At 46.5% G+C, this 15,509-nt stretch overlaps 1 protein-coding gene across 3 annotated transcripts in view; it reads left to right on the forward strand.

The window, feature by feature from the left end:
* The window catches only part of Dhrs4 (dehydrogenase/reductase 4), a 23,622-nt gene extending 8,124 nt beyond the window's left edge, over window positions 1-15,498 (forward strand). Inside the window, exons 2-9 of one of the 3 annotated variants that reach the window (XM_063274033.1) lie at window positions 3,510-4,186; window positions 5,174-5,351; window positions 9,880-9,981; window positions 12,550-12,620; window positions 12,712-12,763; window positions 13,036-13,170; window positions 13,624-13,679; window positions 14,979-15,491. In XM_063274033.1, coding sequence (XP_063130103.1) covers window positions 4,056-4,186; window positions 5,174-5,351; window positions 9,880-9,981; window positions 12,550-12,620; window positions 12,712-12,763; window positions 13,036-13,170; window positions 13,624-13,679; window positions 14,979-15,093 — 840 coding nt within the window. In that variant the 5' untranslated portion in view covers window positions 3,510-4,055 and the 3' untranslated portion in view covers window positions 15,094-15,491. Of the gene's footprint in view, window positions 1-3,509; window positions 4,187-5,173; window positions 5,352-9,879; window positions 9,982-12,549; window positions 12,621-12,711; window positions 12,764-13,035; window positions 13,171-13,405; window positions 13,680-14,978 lie in introns of those variants that run through there. The other 2 variants (NM_153315.2, XM_039093040.2) reach the window with 2 other exon arrangements.
* The last annotated feature ends 11 nt before the right edge of the window (window positions 15,499-15,509 follow it).

Raw genomic sequence — 15,509 nt, forward strand, 5'->3', positions numbered from 1 at the left:
GTCAGACTATTTGGGAGGTGGGTTAAATCAGCAAAGGAAAGAGTAACTGCTACTTTTCTTTTTTGTCATGGGTTATTAATTTTTATTTTTGATGTGCACTGAAGTTTTGCCTGCATGTAGAGTACCTAGAACTGGAATTACAGAGAGGTAAGCTGCCACGTGGGTGCTGCGAATTGAACCCAGGTCCTCTGGAACAACAACCGGGGCTCTTAAGCACTGAGCCATCTCTCCAGCCACTAAGTTCTACTTTTCACACCTTTCCATCTCTTTTTAAAGCTGTGACATATATAATAGGAATCATTTAAAGAATGGGTATTTTAATGATTAAAATAAAAACAGGGGCTTTATAAAAAAAATAATAAAACAGGAGCTGGAGAGATGGCTCAGCGGTTAAGAGCACTGACTGCTCTTCCAGAGGTCCTGAGTTCAATTCCCAGCTACCACATGGTGGCTCACAGCCATCTGTAATGGGATCTGGTGCCCTGGGATGTAATGGGATCTGGTGTGTCTGAAGAGAGCTACAGTGCACTCACATACATAAAATAGATAAAATTTTTTAAAAATAAAATAAAATAAAGCAGGGTCTTTAGAACAATGTCACCCATATGCAGAGTGCTCTCCTACCATACAAGATCCTAGCTGATTCCTCAGCACCATGAGAAAACAAACAAATCCAAAGTACAGCAGCCTTAAAGCAAAATTCTAAGTCAGAGGAAATCGCTTTCCACAGAAGTTAAAAACCCAACAACTCTAAGACAGTACATATGTATATATGTAGGACAGTGTATGTGTATATACATAGGACAGTATATATATATATATATATATATATATATATATATATATATATATGTGTGTGCGCGCACGTGTATAGGACAGTATATATGTATATATGTAGGACAGTACATGTGTATATACATAGGACAGTATATATGTGTGCGTGTGCGTGTATAGGACAGTATATATGTATATATGTAGGACAGTGTATATGTATATATGTAGGACAGTGTATGTGTATATACATAGGACAGTATCTGTGTATGTGTGTGTATAGGACAGTATATATGTATATATGTAGGACAGTGTATGTGTATATACATAGAACAGTATATATGTGTGTGTGTGCGTGTATAGGACAGTATATATGTATATATGTAGGACAGTATATGTGTATATATGTAGGATGGTATATATGTATATGTGCAGGACAGTATATAGGGATATATGTAGGATGTTGTATATATGTATATATATATGTGTACATGTATATATAGAACAGTATATGTGTACATATATAGGATGGTGTATATGTATATATGTAGGATGGTATATAGGAATATATGTAAGACATTATACACATATATATACATAGGACTGTATATATGTAGGACAGTATGTGTACATACATAGGATGGTGTATATATATATATATGTGTATATATATATATATAGGATGGTATATTGGAATATATGTAGGACAGTATACATATATATACACATAGGACAGGTTGGGGGTGGATCCAGTCTAGTCACTTGCACTGGTCCTGTTGATGCCTCTCTGTGGTGCACTCATATATTTTTGGTTGTGAACCTAGACGTTAATGACTGAGCCATCTCTCCAGCCCTCTGTGGTGCACTCTTAAGCCATCCAAACTCACTAATTCTCCCAGGAAACTGGGAGAGAGATCACAACAGCCCAGAGATAAGAGTCTTGGGCTTACATCTCCTGAGAGGTTCAGTCAGAGCATGACAAATACAGAGGCGAATGCTAGCAGCAAGTCATTGAACTGAGAAGGAGGTCCCCATTGGAAGAGTTAGGGAAAGGATTGAAGGAGCTGAAGGGGCTTGCAACCCCATAAGAACAATACCAACCAACCAGAGCTCCCAGGAACTAAACCACCATCTAAAGAGTACATATGGACTGATCCATGGCTCCAGCTGCATATGTAGCAGAGGATGGCCTTGTCAGGCACCAATGGGAGGAGAAGCCTTTAGTCCTGCCAAGGCTGGACCCCCAGTGTAGGGGAATGTCAGGGAGGGGAGGTGGAAAGGGGTGTGGTTGGAATGGGGAGCACCCTTATAGAAGAAGAGGGAGGGGAGGGGATAGGGGGCTTATGGACAGGAAACCGGGAAAGGGAATAACATTTGAAATGCAAAAATAATAAAAAATAACCAATAAAAAGAGTCGTGGGCTTAGAATTTATAGCTGGTGAGAGTTTTATTCATCATCTGCTCTACATCCTCGGTTCATAGAGAAAGCGTCCGGACCGTGGCGGCAATAATATTATTGTTTGGTGAGAGTAATCACTACATGCTTAGTAGTTTACACTGACTCAGGCACGTTCATGTGTGGCAGACATTTATTAAACTAGAATAGAGGGGAAGACCTGAGTGCATGATGGTCACGGAGAACCATAGCGCTCCCCGGTCTCCCATCCTGGCTGCCTGTACCTATCAAATGGGAAGTCATCTCGGATGACTTGGACGGTCCTTTCACACTGGGTATCGCAGTGATCGTTTCCTGCCTGTCTGAAGTGCTCAGTGGTTCTCAGCCTTCCTAATGCTGCAGTCCTCTAAAGCAGGTCCTCATGTTATGACGCCCTCCAGCCATAAAATCATCTTATTGCTACTTCATAACTGTAATTTTGCTACTGTTATGAATCATAACGTAAATATCTGATATTTCCCATAGCCTTAGGCTAACCCAAAGGGGTTGTGACTCGCAGGTTGAGAATCACTAGCAATAGACTTTGAGTCAGAAAGGAAGTTAGCGTCAGGCCTAGGCCAGCTGTCATAACCTATCACATTTGTCACCTGGCCCTCACGATATGGATGCTGGGAGGAGCTCAAGTCTCACCTCCATAAGCAGTTTCAAAACATTCATTCACTGACCCTTCGTGTGTGTGGTGTGTGTGTGTTATTTTATTCTGCTGAGGGTCAGCGGCACAAGGCTTACACTCTAAACTCTTAAGGGCCTAAGCCTGTCTCCCCAAGGCTGCTCGACTGTGGTGTCTTAAGTAAAGGTATAACCTCTACTAGTGGTCTCTGACTCAAGGGTCAGGATCCTAGCCAAGACTCTCCAGGTTCAGGGAAAACCGTGGTCGCTTCCCTCCAGCTGTTCAAACACAGCTATGCCCTTGGTCTCTGCTTACATACTGTCCAATGGGTGTCATCAGGTGCTAGGACTGTGTCTGGTTATCCTCAGTGAGTGATGTCCCTGGGTTCTGGTTATCAGGTACAACCTTGGGAGTAGTGGGGATCTTGAATAAGCTATCTTTATATGTCTGAAGGCATTTTTTACTATGCTCATTAAGATGAGCTTATGGGGCTGGGGGAGTAGGGGTATGTACATGTGTGCATGTGGAAACCAGAGGTCAAGGTGGGGTGCTTTCTATCACTCTTCACCTCATCTTTCTCTTGAGATAGGGTTTTTCACTGAGCCTGGAGCTCATAGATTGGTAAGACCAGATGAGCAGAAGCCTCAACAATCATCTTGCCTGTCTCTCCAGAGCTAGGAGCGCAGCTGTTAGCCGCCACACCCTGAGGTTAACGCCGAGCATCCGAACTCCCGGTCAGCATACTTGTTCAACGAGCACTTTACCGAATGAGTTACCTGTGCAGGCCATCATATAAACCCGGGCTTTTTTACAGGAAGAATTATTTGGAATTTAAGGAAGCAAAACAAAAATAAATAAAATTTCAAAGCTTCCTCTACAGTGACTCTCCCACGACCCCACCCCCAAAAAAGGTGGGCCAGCAGATGTGTGAGGAGCGGCTGGAGCACGAGAGAAGCTGAGGGTTCCTGTAGTAGAGGTGTGGGTGGTCTTTCAGAAAACATGGACTGAGAATTTGCGGGAGTCCCAAATCAGGCAAAGGGGCGCCAGCAGGGAGCGCTCTCAACCGCGGCTCTCGCCTTGTCCCGGGCCATCGCGGAGCGGGTCCTGGAAGCGTAGCAGGCTGTCCAGGGAGGCAGGACGCTCGCAGCTAGACCAGCCTCCTGTCCTTTGAACGTCCCCTCCCCTAGCAGAGTTCAACCCAGCTTCCGGATCTGAACTATGCAGAAAGCGGGACTGCTGTTAAGAGGCTGGACTCGAGCGTGGAAGTCGGTGAGGATGGCCAGTTCCGGGCTGACTCGCCAGAACCCACTCGCGAATAAGGTGGCCCTGGTCACAGCCTCCACCGACGGGTGAGTACCAGAGACAGAGTCCACATCCAGAAACAAGTACTCTTTAACTCCTGGACTGTTGTCCTCGAGCCTCAGATGCGGCCAAAGGCCTCCCCTGGGGAGAAAAAGGAAACCCACAAGGTGGACCTGAAATCGCTCCGAATCCCCGACCTGGCCCTGCCACCCTCTAGCCCTTGTGTTGCTGCTGCCTTCCACTTTGTGACAACTCCGTGCTGCCATGTGGACCCAGGTCCCCATGCATCTGGGCTGCCCCAATCGACAGCTCCACCTAGAGCCTGGGAAGACCAAAACAACCAGTCATGGTTTCAAAACTCTGTTACTCTTGCCACCCTGTTGGACAAGCCTCCCCAGAGTCCTCACCCTTTATCTAGATTCTGTGCTCAGATCTTTTCTTTAGTCTGTATATTTTGGCCTCCGTGCCCAGCCTGTCTCACCTACCACTCTTAACAATCCAGTTTTTCTTTAATCCCCACAGGGCCTTGCTAGATAAAAGCTCCTTGAAAATCAGGGGTACAGATGTACATGAAAAGCTAACATATCTGGTTATTATAAAATATGTAATTGATATTTACATTTTGAGCCATGCTTTTTGGTGAAGGCCCCCATATAGCAAAGGGGGGATAGAATTTTGGGGGGGATATGGGCTTCTTCAGATAAGGTCCCCAAGCCATAGCCATGGCTACTACTGAACATTCACCTCATTTCTCCCTCTTCTGTCGCAACTGGACATTAGGTACAATAGACAGTCGTGCAGCCTGTGGTAGGTGGTGTCAGTCCTGGGAACTGGGGTAAAAGACAAGATCACAATAAAATGATCTGAGCTTATCCTCCTGTCCGCACCATCAGGCATTGAAAAAATACATGAAGCTCGAATACAGGGAGAGCGAGAGTCCAAAGCGGAAAGTCTAACTCCGGAACCCACGTGTGCTCTCACCCTCTTTCCCTGCGGTAGAGGCCTTGACAGTGTGCCTCCTTTTGTACTTGTAGGATTGGCCTTGCCATCGCCCGGCGTCTGGCTGAGGACGGGGCCCACGTGGTCATCAGCAGCCGCAAACAGCAGAATGTGGACCGTGCAGTGGCCACACTCCAGGGAGAGGGACTGAGTGTTACTGGCGTCGTGTGCCATGTGGGGAAGGCAGAGGATCGAGAAAAGCTGGTAAACATGGTGAGCAGGCAGTGTACGGGCGCTGGGCCAAGGCGGGGCAGAAGGGAGGCAGCTCGCGCCTTGCTGCCTGATTGCTAAGTCAGCACTGGTGAGATGCACCCCACGCTGGCCCCTGCCAGCATCCTAATGCTCACACCCAAACCAGTTCACCAATAATGTTTCGAACATTAATTTTATTACGTTTCATTACCGGTGTGGTAGGGGAGTACTTGTTCATGTAGGTGCCTGTGGAGACCAGAAGAGAGTCTCGAATCCTGATGTGGGCGCTGGGAACTGACCCTATGAGAACAGAACATCCTTTTACCTACTGAACCACCTCTCCAGACTCTCACCAATACATTTTTATCGTGTACCCTTTTCAGTCACATCTGTAGCTCAAAGTCTAAGCACAACTAGATTCTCCCAGCCAGAGAATCAAAAGCCGCTCTGGTCTTTCAACCTTACATGATCCCTTAGACATCCCCTGCCTGAAAATGGCTGCTCCTGGTTCCCTGGTCTGAGTTAATAAATGCTCTCTTGTTCTTGGGCTCATAGAGCTAGTGGGCAGTTCGCCATGTTTCATTCACCTACTGTGAGACATTTCTTGTGTTTTGAGCCTTATGTGGTTTGTCGTTTGTTGTTGTTGTTGCTGCTGCTGCTGCTACTGCTGGTGCTGCTGCTACTGTTGGCATTGGTTTGGTTTGGTTTAGAGGGGCCAGGATCTTGTACCAGAGCTAGACTGGTATGAAATTCATTTAGCAGCCCTGTCTAGCCATGAACTTGTCCCCCCAGTGCTAGAAGAACAAGTGCGAGCTACTCCACCAAGACAAGGACTATTCTCCCTATACTTACAGAGACTGGATCGTCTCATCATCCAGTAAGGAAAAACCAGGCCTACCATTCTTTCAATGCCTACAAAGTGCCAGACGCACCCCCCATTTATATAGTGTCAAGCCTTGGGTGTCCAAACAGACTTTAGTCTTAGCCCGTGTCAGGCTCGACACTTGACACCAGTCTCCAGGGGTGTAAGAAAACATAAATCAAGCTGCAGAGAAGGTATGTCTTACCCCCCCAAGTTTCAGGGTGTTCACTACTCCCCAAAATCCAAGGGGGGACCCACCGACACAGAGAAAGCACAGCCTGTGTGAACTCATCAGACAGTTGGCAGAAATAATGTAGACAGCCTTCTTGGAAGAGGGGGGCCTTTAACCCTTGACTGAAGCGTGATAGATAGAAGACAATCCCATTTTTATTATTTATCTTTATTTTATGTGTATGAGTTTTTTTGCCTACATGTGTGTCTCTACACTATGTGTGTCCCATGCCCATGGAGGTCAGAAGGTGTTGCCATATTCCTTGGAACTGGAGTTACAGGTGGTTGTGAGCCACCATACACATGGTAAGTACCAAACCAGGGTCCTCTGTAAGAGCAGCTGGTGTGCTTAACCACTGAGCCATCTCTCCAGCCCCAAGATAATTCCACTTTTAAAGAACTGTGGACAAATACTTAAATATCCATTGCAAAGTGTCAAATATGAGTCTGGGAAAGTTTGCATTTCCTGGCCTAGGCTGCTGGAAGAACCAGATATTGTAGTGTTTATTCTGAGAAGTAATAGGCAATTAGTGACAGCCATTTAACCCACATGTGCACACGCACACACCGGTGCTGGGGTCAAACCTAGAGCCACACACAATTTCATGTCAAAACCCTATGAGGTGGGCAGGAGTTTGGGAAATGGTTCAGCTATTAAATGTCTTGCTCTGCAAGCAAGAGGACTGAGGCTAAGACACCCAGGCCCATGCAAGTCCCACATGTATCTGGGGGCTCACCTGTAATTCCAGGCTCAGAAGACAGAGATGGGATACCCAGAACAAGCTCCAGGTTTGATGGACAGTCACTGACTCAAGGAAGATTCCTGACATCAACCTCAGGCCACCACATGCATGTGCACCCACATGTGAACATGCAACTGCACAGGAAAGGAGGAAAAGCCTTATTAGGAAAACACATTCTGGCCCCCAGCAAGTCCACCTAGCTGATCCTGCAGCCCTGGCTCTGGAGCAGAGCTTGAGTCAGATCTCGAGGAATAAGTGGTACTGGGTAGCAAGGGTGAGGTTAGGGCTCTCTCTAGTGACCCTGATAAATGAGCAAACAGTCAAAAGACTGAAGGGAAGAGGGGAGCCCTGTCAGCCCTCCGCCAAGAGCTAGACCTGTGGGAAGAGGGCTGCATGGGTGGGGTTCAGGGACCTCCACAGCCTCCCAAGAGAGTGTCGGTAGTTGCGAAGCAAACAGAACCCACATGAAGCTTGGAGCGAGATGAAACTGACTTTAGATAGTCTAATCTGTAGTAAAGATTAATGCAGAAGATGCAGGACAAAGAACATCAGCGAGGAGGCCATTGGCTGTCACCCTGGTCTAGAGCAACAGCTAAGGGGCCGATATGGGTTACTCAAGAGACAGTGTGAAGATTTTTCTAGCCACGTGAAGGGGAGAGACAACTCCCATACCCACATGGTGTACTCACGCACACCCACACATACGTAAAAAAAAAAAAAAAACAACTTTAAAAACAAACCGTTGGGAAGGCTGTACAGCAGATGTCAGGGTGGGGAGTCATGGGGTGAACGTCAGCAGTTTGAGGTGTTCTCCCGAGTCAGCTGTTACCCTGCAGGTGAGAACAGCTGCTCCCCAAAGGTGGCTGCAGCTCACTCCCTCCCACTCTGCACGACAGCTCAACAGTGCCGTGGCGACACAAGCCAGGCTTCCCACTCGATCACACTTTGTCTTAAATAAATAACTCTTATCAAAATAGGCAAGTCCAAAGCACGATAGTATGCTGATTGTACAATTTAGAGCAAAGTCTGACAGTCATCAACGTGGTCTATTTTTGGCCTTTTGAAGGGTGGCTTTTTAGATTGGGGATTGGGACCGTGAGGCAGGGTCTCGTTCTACAGTTCAGACTGCCTTAAATCCGTGACTCGCTGCCTCGACTTCCCTTGAGCTGGGATCACAAGCATAGACTATCATACCCAGTTCCTCATGGACGTGTGTGATTCTATGATGCTCAGTCAACAAAGACTTCTCCTTTGTGTGTGCATGAAAGGGGAGGGAGACAGAAGCCAGAAGACCGCAAACACCCTCTGGCTCTGTCCACTACCCTCTCCCCTTCCCAGTCAGTCACAGAGCATGGCACACATCTCTTTCCTTCTGTTCTGCTCTTGCCCCATCACATGTCAGCAGGCTTTTCGCACAGAGTGAAGGCGGGTGCCTGAGACCTTGGGCTACAATCCCAGCGTTCAGAATGCATGAGCGAGTGCATTGGTAGTGGGTTTTGTGGGGTCTATTACTTTAAATTTTTGTTAAATGAACACGTTGACAGCCCGGGTATTCCTCTAGCAGTGTAGAAACAACTGAGCTTAGCACCTAGTTAGCAAGAATAATTAGTAAAGAGGAGAAGCTGGCAGATGGTGTGCATTGTTAATGACACCCCTCCTTTGCCAAATTGGAGGCACAAAGTTGATTGAGGGCCCATTACATGCTATCTGCCCGAGGCTTCAAAATTGCCAGGTCTGGGCAAATACAAAGCCTGGTTTTAAGGTGGCTTCTAACTCCTGACAATGCTTGCTGGCATGTTCTCCCTGGCCCTCACCACCTACATATACTACTGAGAGGCCGTGGTACCTCCTCTCTTGGCTTTCTCAGTTTAAACCTCAATCTCTGCCTTGCCTCTTCTACTTCTGGGCCAAAAAAAGAGAAGAGAAAATGATATAAAGGTGAGTGTGAAACTGCTTCAGAGCCAGGCTAGTTAGTATCTTCACTAGCATAGGTCTCCTGCATGGCTGCTCCATAAACATCCTGACTGGGTTGTAGAAGGCTCCTAGGAATCAGTTCTCTGCTAGAATTGGAGCCTGACCTCAGCTCAGACACCACTTTGTAACCTGGGGTGAGGGGATCCTTTTGCTTTTTTCAAATACCAAAGGAGTGTGCCTTCCTGCTCTTAGATGCCTCTATGAAACAATTGCCGAGTTACAACCTTGAAAAATGAACTTCCTCAGACCTAGGTGTCATCACTTCCACCATGAGGAGGTTGGGCTAGAATGGTCCTTTACCAGAATAATGGTCCTTTACCAGGATCTTGCTTCATTCGGGTGTGTGTGAGCAGGCCAGCTTTGAGGTCATGGTAGCCTCAAAATTCAAGGAAACAGAGCCGTATGGCACTTGAGGAAATGAGTAAACGGAGCTGGGGCTCAAAAGGAGGTCTAGAAATCGATTTGAGGTGAGAGGTGAAAACAGAAGGAGTGGGGAGCTCACTAAAGAGAAGTGTAAAGAGAAGAGCAAGGGATCAGAGATGCCTTCAAAGGACAAGCAGGACGGGAGACGCAAAAGAATAATAGCTTCAAATGTCATCAAAACTTAGGGAAGCTTTAGAGAGAATACACTTGGAGAAAGACATTTGACAACTGCTCCCGAGAAGAAACTCCACACCAACATTGAGAAATGAACACCGGTCTTAGCTGCAGCCCCGACTCACACCTTCTTCCTCTCTAGGCTCTGAAGCTTCACCAAGGGATTGATATCCTGGTCTCCAATGCTGCTGTCAACCCTTTCTTTGGAAATCTAATGGACGTCACAGAGGAGGTGTGGAACAAGGTGAGAGGGGATGAAGGAAGGCAGCAGGGGACTGCCCTTAGCACAGGCTTGCTGGCCAGGGCGTGTGTGAAGGGCTCACACCGTTGTGGACTTGTAAAGCATATGTGCGGGTTAGCGCCCAGTGTCCTGCTCCTCTCTCACACCTCTGCTTTTTCCTAGCTGTGTCTACTGTCCTTGGCTCTGCGCTAGCTGTCTCTGCTTCCTTTGCCCATCTTTCTCCCTAGGCTGCTCACCCACGCTCTTCTTCCTGGTTTATTTCCAGTAGAAACATGGCAGCTAAGAGGCCAATAACTACTATGCTTAAACTTCCCCACCCACCCATTCCCTTCTCAGCTGTTGGGAAAGAGTGCTTTTTCATTAGTCGGGAATGTTAATAGCTGCTGTTGACTGAAAGGTGGAATTATAAAAAAAAAATGGTGCTTTGTAGCACACAGCCTTGGGATGTGACATGTCCTTTTCTCTTCCTTACTGATATTGCATTAGAAAATTCTAGGTGCCTCAAAGGTGCTAGGATGCTAGGTTTCAGGTGAACGTGTCTCATCACATCATATTCACAGTGTATTTTGTCCATCTACGCCCTTTCATGATAAAGCTTTAATTTGTCTTTGTTTTCTAAGTCACATGGTTTGGAAATTGTAAATTTGTTAAGATCCACCGTGGATTTCTCAGCGTGAGAGTTTAAGGATAGCAAATATATTGTAGTTTATCAGAGTTCCAAACATAAAGACCCAAGTGCCGAAATGTTCTTCAGTGAGCCAGTTTCTGGTTATGTTTTTTTTTTAAGTAAAGAAGCATCTTTTGGGGGAAAAAATCAAATCAGATTGTGGCTCAGTGATGTTTTTTCCTTCTCCTTTTTATTTGAAAGGCTTTTTTAAAAAAAAAATTATGTATGTGTGTCTTGCCTGTCTTTGTGTCTGTGCACCACATGCATGCAGTGCTCACAGAGGCCAGAAGAGGGCTCTGGATAACCTGGAACTAAAGTTAAAGATGGTTGTGAACCAACCTGCAAGCGATGGAACCAGACTTAGACCCTCAGCAAGAACAGTAAGCCCAGAGCCACCACTCCAGCCCTGCTGATTTTTCTTTTTGTTTTACTCTTCTTTCTTTTTTAAAAGTCAGAATCTTGTTAAATAGCTCAGGATAGCTTTGAACTAGCAATCCTCCTGCCTTGGCCTCTTGAATGCTAGGAGTTAGGGTTTGTATCACCATGCCTGGCTCTAGAATCTTTTAAGAACAAAATTTAGAAGAAAGCCAAGTGTTACACACTTGTAATCCCAGTACTTGGGAGGCCGAGAAAGAAGGGTCACTGTAAATCTAAGGCCAACATAGACAATATGGTGAGTTCAAGACTAGCCTAGACTATATACTGTAAAGCCCTATATATAGCCTAGACTATATACAGTAAGATGGTGGTATAGTTTATAAAATTCTATCACTGTTACGTTTCTTGGGTATAATAATGGATTGTAATTATGCAAAAGGAAATTCTTCTTCTTTGGGAAGGCATTTGGGCCAGAAGCATTGTCAAATCTGCAATGGTTCACTAAAAACAAACACTGGGGGCTGGGAAATGATTCGGTGAGTAAAGTATCTGCCTCATGAGCATTAGGACCTGGGTAAGAGTCCCCAGGATCTACCTAAAATCCAATAGAGTTCATGAGTCTCTAAGCAGCACTGCGCTGTGGTAAAGACAGCCAGATCCCCAGAGCTTGCTATCCGTGCAACTAGACTAGCTGAATTAGTAGTGCTGCCTCGGAAAACAAGGTGGATAGCAACAGAAGACTCTGAGCATTGACCTCTGACCTCTACACAGACACACACAGAGACAGACAGACAGACAGACAGACAGAGACAGATAGAGATAGAGAGCGACAGGGAGAGAGACAGAGAGAAACACACACAAACACACATGCACTTTAAGTAAGAAAGAAAGAAAGAGAGAGAGAGAGAGAGAGAGAGAGAGAGAAGGAGGAAGGAAGGAAGAACAGTGAATGGACAGACAGATGGACAGATAGACAGACAGACCCAGGGGCTGGGCAAATAGCTCAGCAAAGTGCTTGCTGTAAAATCATGAAGGCTAGACCTCAGTCCTCCAGTGTGCCTGCCATCCCAGAATTTGGGAAAACAAGACCATGGTGTGTGCTTAATGACTAGTCAGCTGAATCACTGAGCTCTAGGCTCAGTGCCTGACCCTGACTCAAAAACCAATAACAAATTAGAGAAGCCTAGTCCACTGTAGTTTAGGTCCAGGCCGTCATCCAACCCCAGGCTCTCCCTACTTGGGAGAAGTACAACTCCAGCTCAAAACCAAAGCAGGCAGTCCTAAGAGGTGCCTGTGGACTGGCTGGGTAGGAGAGATAAACTGTCTTCCCTCTGCCTCACCTAACCTGATGACCATCATCTACTTAATGGAGCCGTGAGAGGCAGATTGAACCCTAAGTGGTTCCATTGTTAGGTCAACCCGAGGTCTCTATCAACCCTAACAGGCGTTTTCAGGGAACACGTGAGTCCTCATCGCTGGGCCCCTGGGATGCCTTTCTCATGTGCCTTCCTCTCTGTTGACTTCAGGTTTTGAGCATTAATGTGACAGCTTCAGCAATGATGATTAAGGCGGTGGTGCCAGCGATGGAAAAACGAGGGTACCGGATGCTGACAGGAAGCTCGGGTGAGGTGGGGCCCACGGGGGCAGTGCTATTCATGCTGAAGAGGGTCATTCTCTTTCCTTCCCAGAGGCGGCTCGGTGGTGATTGTGAGTTCCGTAGCAGGCTTCGTTCTATTCCCTGTGAGTACCTGTCACTCCTACCTGCTCTCCACCTTACACCATCCACCCCTCCAACTGTCCAAAGAAGTATTTTAGCATCATTCTACCAAGTCCTCTCCCACAAAAGAGATGCCTTGCTTCCATGAACACTAACCTACATGAGACTACGAGGTGATTTCTGACTGTGACCTTCCCTAACAGGAGGTGCTTTTGGGAGGCTCCTGCCCTTGTACACTAAGAACCAAAAATGACCCTGCAAACTAATAAAGAACTCAATTCTCTTCTTTCCCTAGTCTCTGGGCCCTTACAATGTTAGCAAAACAGCTTTGCTGGGTCTCACTAAGAACTTTGCCGCAGAGTTGGCCCCAAAGAACATTCGAGTGAACTGCTTGGCACCTGGACTCATCAAGACTCACTTCAGCAGTGTGGTGAGAAGAAAGAACACTATAATCCCTTCCCCCAGATCCATTGAAAGGATTGGGGAAGCCTAGACCCATGTCCTAAATCCACTCCCACCCTCATCCCTGCAGCCTGTGCTTCCCCATCCCTTGTCCTTACCAGACACCTTCCCCAGGCCAGACTCCCACACACCCCTTTCCTACTGGGCTCTACCAAGTGAAGCAGGGCCAGGAATTCAGACTGTATCCATATTGTCTCCTAAAGTGGATGAGAACTGAAGAGACCTGACAAGATACCTGAATAAGACTTGAAAGGATGAAGTAGAGACCAGCAGTGGAGAGGGAAGAGAGTGGAGAAGCAACAAGCGATGGAAATGTGAATCCTTCCCTAACAGGCTGTGGGGACAGAACTCCCTTCATTCTCTTCCTGTGCTTGCCTCTTCTTGCACATAAAAAGATTTCCCTTTTTTTTTTTTTTTTCAGTTGTGGAAGGAGAAAGCAAGAGAAGAAATGATAAAAGAAACCATGCAAATTAGAAGGTAAGCAGTTAGGGTTAATGTAGATAGACAGAAAGCTCTCCCCGGCTCTCAGTCCCACAGATAACACAGCATGCACCTTGTAGACATCACAGATTCATAGACACTATCACTCCTGTCACCTGACCAAGGACACTGCTTTCATTACAAAAACCTAAGGCATCAGAGCTGACGCAAAGCAGAGCTCTCGCCCACTGTCCGCCTCTCTGGCCCCTGTGGAGACCAGAACCCAGGAGACAGTGGTGTTTCCAAAGCTCAGCCTGATGATCCTACAACCCAAAGAAAACCCCTGAGAAGCTGTATTAAAGCCCCAGACTGTGCCTGTCACTTGCTTTCTTCCCCAGTGAGCTGGCTGAGCTACTCACACAGTTTTGCTAGGTCTCCATTGCTCTAGGTTCACTGCCTCCCTCTGCCTTCCAGCTGCTCTAGCTTGACCCCTCAAGGACAAATGCTGGCAGCGCCTATCTCTTTACTAATCCAAACATCCCAGGCTTCCTCAAGTCCTCCCAAGTCAAGCCGAGGTTGGGCGTGAGCTTTAGGCTCAGTTAACAGAGTATTCTATCACCTCTAGAACATACAGAATCGCGGTACAAACAGTGTGATTTCACACATTCTTATGAAACAAATACATTCATAAAGGGACAAAAGAGTCGATTCCTGAAGAGGATCTGTACACTGAACCTGTACACTGAACCTGTACCCATGAAATGCCTTGGCCATGCCATTTATCAGCACAGACTGACACTCAAATAGTATATATACATTTGAAATAATTTCTTTTAAAACGTCATATAATTGTTCACCATTTTATCGGCCTGACTTCGCATTCTGGAGATCTAAAAACAGTGTTTCTATATTTAAATGCAACATGGTTTTTCAGGCTACAGTATTTATGCATCTATAAATTATAACCACAGAATCATAACCACCCTATTTAATAGGCTGTACCCTGGTTCTGAAAATCACCTAATTTTCTTTTTAATTTTTAAAATGTATATGGGTGTTTTGCCTGCATGTATGTCTGTGTGCCACACGTGTTCCTGGGTGCTCCTGCCCCTGTATGGCAGAAGGAGGCATCACACACCCCTGGAATTGGAGTTTTAAACCGTTGTGAACTGCCAAGCGTGTGTACTGACACTTTAACCTGGGTCCTTTGGAAGAGCAACTGGCCAGTGCTCTTAACTGCAGAGCCTTCTCACCAGCTCCCAACTGATAATTCTTAAGCAAATTTCATGCTTGCAGGCCAGATGAGAGAAGCTAGCCTGTTTGACATTTGCTCCCTCCTTGTTTCCTGTTTCCCAGGCTAGGCAAGCCAGAGGATTGTGTCGGTATAGTTTCCTTCTTGTGCTCTGAAGATGCCAGTTACATCAATGGCGAGACAGTAGTGGTTGGGGGAGGAACCCCTTCTCGCCTCTGAGGACCTAGAGACAGCCTACCAGGGCAAGTGTGTGGGGAGGGTGCACTCCACCTTGTCTCTGTCGCCCTTCCTTGCCACCGCCAACATCTTGTTCACCTCACAAAATCAGCTCTGCCCAGTGTTAAGTTCCTGCTTTCCGTGTGGTCAAAGTGTGGTCAGATGAGCATCCTCGCTGTTGCTATGGCCCTGAAAAGGGCTTTGGGGAGGGGGCGGGGAGCTAGGGGATAGGTAGTGGAAACGGGGCTTGCTGAGAAGACTGTGGCTACTTTAGTGAAGATCAAATCCCTCTCATTCTCGTCTCTGGAGACTTTAAAGGGAGATAGAAGGAACGGACCTGAACAGAGATGGAAATTAACAATTTACAAATACGGTACAAATAAAATGAAGATGATCGCGTTGGTCTGAGTCAATGTGTA

Source organism: Rattus norvegicus, chromosome 15 (genome assembly GCF_036323735.1).
Source record: "Rattus norvegicus strain BN/NHsdMcwi chromosome 15, GRCr8, whole genome shotgun sequence".
NCBI lineage: Eukaryota > Metazoa > Chordata > Mammalia > Rodentia > Muridae > Rattus > Rattus norvegicus.